This window comes from Paroedura picta, chromosome 3, assembly GCF_049243985.1.
Source record: "Paroedura picta isolate Pp20150507F chromosome 3, Ppicta_v3.0, whole genome shotgun sequence".
In the NCBI taxonomy this organism is placed as follows: domain Eukaryota; kingdom Metazoa; phylum Chordata; class Lepidosauria; order Squamata; family Gekkonidae; genus Paroedura; species Paroedura picta.
The window spans coordinates 89,200,354-89,208,798 of record NC_135371.1 but is presented as its reverse complement, the minus strand read 5'-3'; the positions used below and the strand labels follow the sequence as shown (position 1 = coordinate 89,208,798).

The following is an 8,445-nucleotide window of genomic DNA, read 5'->3' as shown; positions in this document are numbered from 1 at the left end:
AGCCAGTGGGAGCCTGAGGACTCTAGTTGGTGCATGGGGATGTGCAGTCCTTTAGAAATGTGGATCCTAGGCATGAAGGGCTTTGTCACCAGCTCTCTCAGGGAGTAGGTTTTCTAAGCCTTTTCAAAATGCCAAGCAGGTACTAATGGTGAGTTATGACTTCAAATGCCATTCCATAATTGTGTTAAATCTGCTCTGGAAGGCTGAGTTGACAGCCTGACATCTTATGGACCTGCAGTTATATTTCTGTGATTTCCCTCTCCCTATTTAACCCATTCAATCATATATTTGCACTGAAAGCAACAAATACCAAAATAGCACAATTGAGTCTAAAACATTAGCTACCTTCTTATATTGGGGGGGGGGGCCTTAAAGCTGAATTTGCAGAAATCAGAGTTGCAACTTCAGCAGGAAGGAACAGCATAAAAGATAGAAATAGGTGGAAGATTCACAAGCAGATTATACCAGAAATAGTATGTTGCAGTACAACTCAGTCTTTTATTGACACTTAATGGGTAGCAACAAAATTTAGTCACTGGCGATAGCATTCTTCCCAGAACAGATTATAAGGTTTGAGTACAAGTGATGAGTTTTTATTCAGTGGGTATATCCAGTATCCAAGAGACCCAAGGCACTGGTCAAAGGTGTGTCAACGCATAATCAATCTGCATCTCAAAGTTCTACTCCTTTAGCATTAAAAAATGAACCCTGATTCATGAAAGCTGATTAACAGTACATGATCTTTAAGGACCCACAAGACTCTTTGTTTTTTCAACTGCTCTTATAGCTTTCTTTGTATTGTGATTTGTTCATTTTCAGTGGTAGTACTCTTAGGTAAGTAATTTCAAGTCTAAATAGAGAATCCCACAGGCAATAATGTTCTCATCAATATTAGTGGTTATGATGATTCAGTATGATCAAATTCACTTGGAAAGAAAACTGAATTCTTTGTGCTAAGCCATGGAACCTGCTGATAGGGAATCCCATCATTTTTTGACCACCACTTTTTCTCACTTCTGGCTCTGGGCATTCCACTCCCCATTTTTGTCTCCTTTTTTTTTTTTTTTTTGCTTTTCCTCCCTGGGATTTCCTGTCACCTCTGCCTCTTCTTTCAAGGTTCCCTTAGTTTAGTTAATTCACCTGTGTTATCCTCCCTAGAACTCACCTGTCCACTTTCTGGCCAATCTGCCTATTACATTTCACCCCTGGCACCCTTTCTACTTGCTTTCCTTGCCAGCCCCCCCCCCCCTCCTTTCAGGCTGCCTGCCCTCGGAGCCAGCCAGCCCCCCTTCCGGCTTGCAGCCTTGCCACCACCCACTGTGCAGCTCACATGAAAGCAACAATGGGAGATGGTAGCTCCTCCTCCTCCTCCCTTTCTCCCATTTTCCTCCTACTGGCTAGCAGCAGCAGCATCTAGATCAGGCTTTCTCAACCAGGGTTTCGTGAAACCCTGGGGTGTCTTGATGGACCTGGGAGGGTTTCCCAAACAGGTGGGAATTAATTTGTTACATATATTTTTTTAATTTGTTAAGCATTTATCGACCACATAAAGCCATGTTACACTGCCCTCTCCCAAAATGGCCAATGATGCACCTGAAGGGGGTGGGAGGGGGAGGGACCCTGGGCAGGCATGTACACAGCTATGCTTCCCAACCATATTCAGCTTGATCGCTCCATTTCTGGGGTTTCTTGAAACCTGAGGAATGTTTAAGGGGGTTCTCAATAGTGAAAAGGTTTATTAACGCTGAGCTGGATACTTGGACTTTTTTCAACCTTCATAATGGCAGCCAAAGTTTTGCAACATAGTATCATGAGATCTTAGTTTTCCCCCTGCATGCTTTCTTTTTTAATATCTTTAAATATTTTTGTGTGTGCTGCTGACCTAGGTTTTTACAAAAATCTTCCTACTCTGTACCAGCATGTGGATATGTGGTTCAGACATGGAGGTTCAGCATGAGATGTATGATGGTAGGGAGAATGCTTTTGTAGACAACTTTGAATAGAAAATTAACACTTTATGAAACCAAATTCAAGTGGACTGATGAATGATGTTACTGGAAAGAGCAAATTATCTGTAACACAATTAACCTATGTCTGCTGACACTCCAATGCTTTAACACAAAAACCTGTTTAAAAACTGCTCCCTCATGCAGCAAGTAACACATGCATCATAAAAGACACTGAATCCAGTTGTTTATAATGAGTCATATTCCTCATGCGCTTAAGTGGGTGGCTGCTTGTACCTTTTGCATATAGAGAAGTATCAAGAGAAAATGTTTAGATAAGCAAGTTCCAAGCTAGTTCATTCACAGTGAACTGAGATCACATTTCTTGTGTAAACTAGACATTGAGAGCCAATGTTACATTAGTCATAGCTGACATAAAAAACAGCTAGATTTGATAAAGTGCTGTCTAAATATCTTGGTTACTGTCGGCATACCTTATCGTGTGTCCCTTTCCCATGGAGGAAGTGGGTCAGATGATGGTGGAGAAATCATGTATACAGACCTTGTGTGGATTTACAGAAAGCCCTGGAAGAATTCTTTTTATAGGAATTCTATTTGCCCTTTAGATTAGCGATCCCCAACCTGTGGGCCGCAGACCATATGTGGTCCTTCGACTAATTGGAGGTGGGCCCCGAAGGACGCCTTCTCCCCCTCCCCCCCGGCCCTTTACAACACACTTCATTCTTGTGGTGTGTCTGTATCTTATTTTGAAGGGATGTTTAAACATTACCATAGCGATCAGAGAGCGCTAGGGCAGTGGTTGAGAGTAGAGGAGTAAACTACCCCCCCCCCACCGGGCCTCAGTAAAAGGCGTAGAGTGGTCCCCGGTGAGTGGTCCCCGGCATTGAGTGGTCCCCAGTGATAAAAAGGTTGGGGACCACTGAGATTGCCCACTTACTCTCATACTTCAGTTACCAGTCTTGGATGCAAACGATGCACAGAAAATGAATTTTATAGCTTTTGTAATAATTGAGCCATAGGATCACCAAAAGTTGGACTTGACTGACTGGCTAACATCACCATCATCAACTCGATATGGGGGAAATGTATATTTTTTTCCTGCTGAAGTCTATTCTGGAAACAACCTACACTTTCATAGAATTGAGTCATAACTTTAACCCTCATTTGTTTTATACGGTATGCAACACCGAGTTGGAAAACTGCCTTCCAGATATGCTTTTATCGACTACCATGTCTTGAGTTTGGAGAGAAATATTATTTTAGCACTACACATTGCCCTGGGATATTTCACATACCAGAACTGTCACATTAGTTGCATTTAGTTAATTTTTTCCCATTATCATGAACATGCCCATGGATAGAATATAGAGGGTTGTTAGCCACTTTAGTTACTCTTACGTTTGAAATTGCAATGGTGAGACAATGACAAATTTGCAGCAGTGTAAATACTTTTAGAATGTTTTATTCATCAGTGAGGCTCATATATTAAAACAGACCAAAACTGACTTCATGTTTAGACTGAATTCTTGATTAATGATTTAATTGACTTTGTATACAGAGTAACACTTTGGGTATTACACCAATATTAAATAAATGAGAACACAGATTTTTTTTTTTAATGATGCAAGCATGGGCTGTGTCTGAAAGTTATTTCAACAAAAGAGTAAGTTTGCGAGCCCGGTAAGTCTGGGATATTTCCTTTAACTCCTAATGTGGGACAGCAGGTAATCTATACATTAAGTACATTTTAATTTTTCCCTAGTATACCTTTGCCTTCTTGTATAAACAATGCTTCAAGTATGATTAATGTTAGTCTGAAGCAGTAGAGAGCCAGCTTGGTTTAGTGGTTAGGAGTGCGGACTTCTAATCTGGCAAGCCAGATTTGATTCCCCGTTCCCTCACATGCAGCCAGTTGGGTGATCTTGGGCTCCCCACAGCACTGATAAAGCTGTTCTGACTGAGCAGTGATATCAGGGCTCCCTCAGTCTCACCTACCTCACAGGGTGTCTGTTGTGGGGAGAAAAAATGGAAGACGACCGTAAGCTGCTTCAAGACTCCTTTGGGTAAAGAAAAGTGGCATATAAGAATGCTTTGTCTTCTAGAAATAACCAGGAATCTTGTGGTACCTTATAGCTGGGCCAGCCTCAGGTTTTGGGGAACCCCCCGGTAAAAGTATCCAGGGGCACTTTCCCCTCCAGCCCTTTGCTTGTGCTTCCTTTCCTGGTCATCCAACCACTTCCTTCTAGTTGTTCACCACGTGCTCACATACCCCTTCCCAGCCCTTGTGCTTCCAATGACCTGCACCACTTGCAGCCTTTCCCCTGACAGCAGTGCAACCATTGTGTGCCACTTGCATGCTCTTCCCTGGTGGTGCTGGGCAGCATGGTCAGCTAGGAACACAGTTGGCACAGGTAGCTGCTCTACCTCACAGTATACTGATGCCAGCCCAGCCTTAAAGACTGACACATTCCTAGCCTTGAATCAGTGTTGATGGAGCGTGTTTCAGCTCTAGTTCATAAAAGCTGACTTTAGAATACAAAGATTATTCTATAAGGTGCCACAAGGCCCATGCTTGTTTTAGCCCTGGACCATTAACTTTTACAAGTAGTTGCTCTCTGGTCTGTCTCTTCAAACATTTCTGATTATGGTCATTCCAGTACTGTAACTTTTGCTTTGCCAAAGGACTACATGCTTCTTTTACAGGGTTTGTAGAATCAATACCAAACATAACTCCTGTTACTTCAGTTCTTGAATAGAAAATTCCTTCCCAGTGCTGGAAGATATTGGGAGAAAAGATATCTACCATGTTTCTCTTTTATATTCTGAAACAAGAGACAGAGACAAAGAAATTGTGATTTTCTCAACAGTCCTACCTATCTGGCTGATTGTCCATTATTTAGTTTAAATATTCATAGCTTCTGTTTATGATATAATTCTTAGGAATGGGTAAAAAGAGACACCAACATTCTTATCAGAAGGTAAAAAGCATCTTCTAGACTGATTTTTTGCACTGGAGCTACCCATTTTATATCAATATGAAGGCGAATGATACATCTGCATGTTCTCTGTTCATACCTATGCCTTGGCAAGGGTCTTTGCTTTTAGAGGGAGTAGGTTATCGAAGTGCAGATTTCCTTTAAATATGTGGGATTAAACTTCAGCTATCTTGAAAGCATATCGCAATTTAGATTGGACACAAAGTATATCTTGTCAATGAATGGATATAAAGATACATAATCTGTCATGGAACATTAATGGCACAATAGTAGAGCATTTTCTTTTACTCATTTGTTAGCACTATTTAAAAATTTTAATCCCTCATTAATGCCTTACAATTTTTCATTCCTACCCATTTCTGCACACTGCTTTCAGTGGAAATACTAAAATATGATTAATTGAAATCCATGTAGTCTCCTTTGTTTTAGAAAATGACACCAGCAGCAGGTTTAACTTTTTAAAAAAAATCTGCCATCAGAATGGCGACTTCATAAAAGATCAAACTTTTTAAAAAGGTTATGGGTTCTCCTTGTTTGGAGTTAAAGCACAGGTTAGCAATAGTTCAAGGTAGATTTTGAATTTTATGATCATTCTAGAGCAGTAGTTCTCAACCTTCCTAATGCCGTGACCCTTTAATACAGTTCCTCATATTGTGGTGACCCCCAACTATAAAATTATGCAAGTCTTCTTTCATAGAACTTAAACCGAAACTGACCAATGGCGTGGAGATCCATTGTTCATGACTGTATAGAAATTGTTTTCTTTCTGGGGTTTCTCAGTTCAGTTCTGCCTCTTGTCCCACCATGCCGATCTCACTCTTTTCCACTGCTTCAGACAGATGAACGATCTATCTAGATCTATGCCACAAGGCTGTTGAGTAAATGGTAACCCCCTGGCCAAACTGCTTGCCCTGCCGTGACCCCTATGAAAGGGTCGTTCAACCCCCAAAGGGGGTCCCGACCCCCAGGTTGAGAACCACTGTTCTAGAGAAGTACTAGAGCAGTTCTAGAACCACTTCTAGCTCAGTGGTTTGTTGTTTTGGGGATGAAGCTTCAACACATTTCAGGACCACAAACTCTATTATTGTTATTATTATTAATAATAATAACAACAACTACTGCAATTAAATTATAACCCCCCCAGAATTCATAACTTTAGAACAAGATTTCAATAATACCAGTTAATATGAACACAGCAAATGACAAACTAGACCTGAGATTTCAGAATGTTCTCACTTGTAAATTTCTTTCAGACTTATTGCCTGTGCATATTTAGTATGAAAACCAATGTGAAATAATGTCCCCATATCCTTGGAATTGAGGTGTAAAGACAATATTTTTAATCATGATTTCACAAGCATGGGTAGCAGTGCCACCAGAGGTAAATGCATACCTTTGTCAATAAAACATTATCATATAGCAATGGAGGTGTCTGGAAAAAAGTGGGTCCATATTTTAAAGAGCAATTGTTACACATTATGTCACTACTAGCCCACTTAGACATATATCAATGAACTAGGAGAATGCTTTATTCATGTAAATCTATATGAAGTCTTTTTATTGGTAGCCATGCCTCAATCATTACTTGGCAAATAAGTTTTCCTAGTATTTCAGACAATGCTTTCTTGGTATTTAGGAGAGAGCATGTTATTTATACATGTTTGAATCCAACCAGTCACAAAGAGAAATAGCATTATTATTATTATTATTATTATTATTATTATTATTATTATTATTATTATACAAGTATGAGTGTTCATAATACCCTGATGCATCATATCAAAGCTGATACCAGACATTTTCTTTCTAACTCTGAGGATTAAACTGCCTGTGTCTTCCAGGGGCTCCTTGCCTCTCTGAGCGATCTGTCATAAGGTAGCGTGGCAAAAAAAGAATTTTTCAGCTGGCAGTTAATAAAAAGTACGATTATTATCACAGCCAAGAGCAGGAAGAAGAACAGAACAAGGTAAGTCACCAAATCTGGCTTATTTATCTCACCTTCTTTTAACACCCTGGCTGTGGACATGTAAAAAGCCGAAGAGCTGACCGGTCTCTGCGTGCTCCCTACATAAGGAGTGTTGGTCTGAATCATTAGGTGAGGACCTGTTGCATTGGTTGAATTTAATAATTCCCCATACATTTTCCTGTTTAAAATGTCTTCCTTGTGTGCTCATAAGTGTACGCAAATCATTTTTTTTGGCAGCTTGAGGATCGATTCTCCTATATGCCTTCAAAAAAGAAAACCACATTCCATTTCAGAAAACAGCTTAAGATGTTTCTTCCCAACATCTCAGGAGGAGGTGTGTAGCAGCAGCCACCCACAAGACTCAGGCAGTAAGCAGTTGGCTGTCTTAGCCATTGAGCTGGTCGTCTCTTCTCCCAGTCTTGGTTTCCCAGCACACCAGAGGCGGGTTGCCCAGAGAAGCCAAAGGGTCATGGAGTGGGTAACTGAAACAGGACAGCCCGACGTGCAGAGGCAAAGAGAACTCTCTTTTAGGAACACTGCTGGCTTCTGCCACCGACTCCCATGGAGAGGCTGTGGTCTTGCCCTCTCTTGCTTGCAAAAGGAGCCCCCCAACCATCTGCGATGGCTCCCCGACGAGGCATGCCCCTAACGCCCACCAAACAATCCACGGGAGCTCCCTTGACACGGAGTGGAATCTCCTTTCCTAGAGGCGGTCAGGACGCTGCTCCGGCGCAGCATGAGTCGCCTTGCCCTCTCCTCTGCTCCTTCTGCAGGCAGCCGGAGACCCGGGCAAAGTCGGTCCTGCTCCTCTGCGGAGGAGGAGGAGGAAGGAAGGGCGTCCAGGCGCCTCTACGGCGTCGAAGTTGCTCTTCTCGGAGACACCGGCGGCCCCGTCGCCCCGGTTGCCCCGTCCTGGGGAAGGAAGCCCGCCGTCGCCCTGCCGCTCTTCCCGGAGGAGCCCTCTCGCCCAGGAGCGAAGCCGAACGCGCCTTTTGCCCCTTCCCACAGAACCGCGTCACTCCGCGCCCGCGACACGGCGGTGCCAAACGCTTGTGGACGCGGCGATATCTTGCAGGGACTTGAGGTTGCAAAAGTGGTGCGTGCGTGAGTGTGTGAGAGAGAGAGATCCGCCTGCCAAACCCTGAGAGCACCGGCGGCCGCAGCTTAGAATAAAGTTTTTTTTTTTTGAGGGAATACCCAGAACACCTCCAGACAAAAGCTCAATTTGCTCTCCTCAAGAGATCTTCTACTCCGCAGACTTTGGTTATTAACATGGATCTCTCCAGGGTATACAGAAAATGTCTCCTCCCCCCCCCCCCCAACTCCCAGCACCCTCTGCAGTCTGAAATTAGGATGTTAATTCTATTTCACCCGATTGCCTTTTGCCTTGTTATTAGCCCCTGGCTCCTTGCCAAACTCTCTCAATCGCTCCCTCCCATCTGTCAGATTTATATATATATATATAAAATTTGAACACATATATTTGAGCATGCATTTGAGCATATATAATTTGAGC

General features: G+C 42.5%; 1 protein-coding gene across 1 annotated transcript; it reads right to left on the bottom strand.

The window, feature by feature from the left end:
• Nucleotides 1–6,655: 6,655 nt before the first annotated feature.
• Nucleotides 6,656–8,233, bottom strand: SMIM32 (small integral membrane protein 32). Its single transcript, XM_077326758.1, has one exon. It carries the CDS (start codon nucleotides 7,101–7,103, stop codon nucleotides 6,783–6,785), a length of 321 nt encoding a protein of 106 aa, XP_077182873.1. The 5' UTR covers nucleotides 7,104–8,233; the 3' UTR covers nucleotides 6,656–6,782.
• Nucleotides 8,234–8,445: the final 212 nt, after the last annotated feature.

Bases quoted from the DNA above. Each gene is read 5' to 3' on its own strand.
- SMIM32 (XM_077326758.1), bottom strand. From the start codon at position 7,103: ATGTATGGGGAATTATTAAATTCAACCAATGCAACAGGTCCTCACCTA.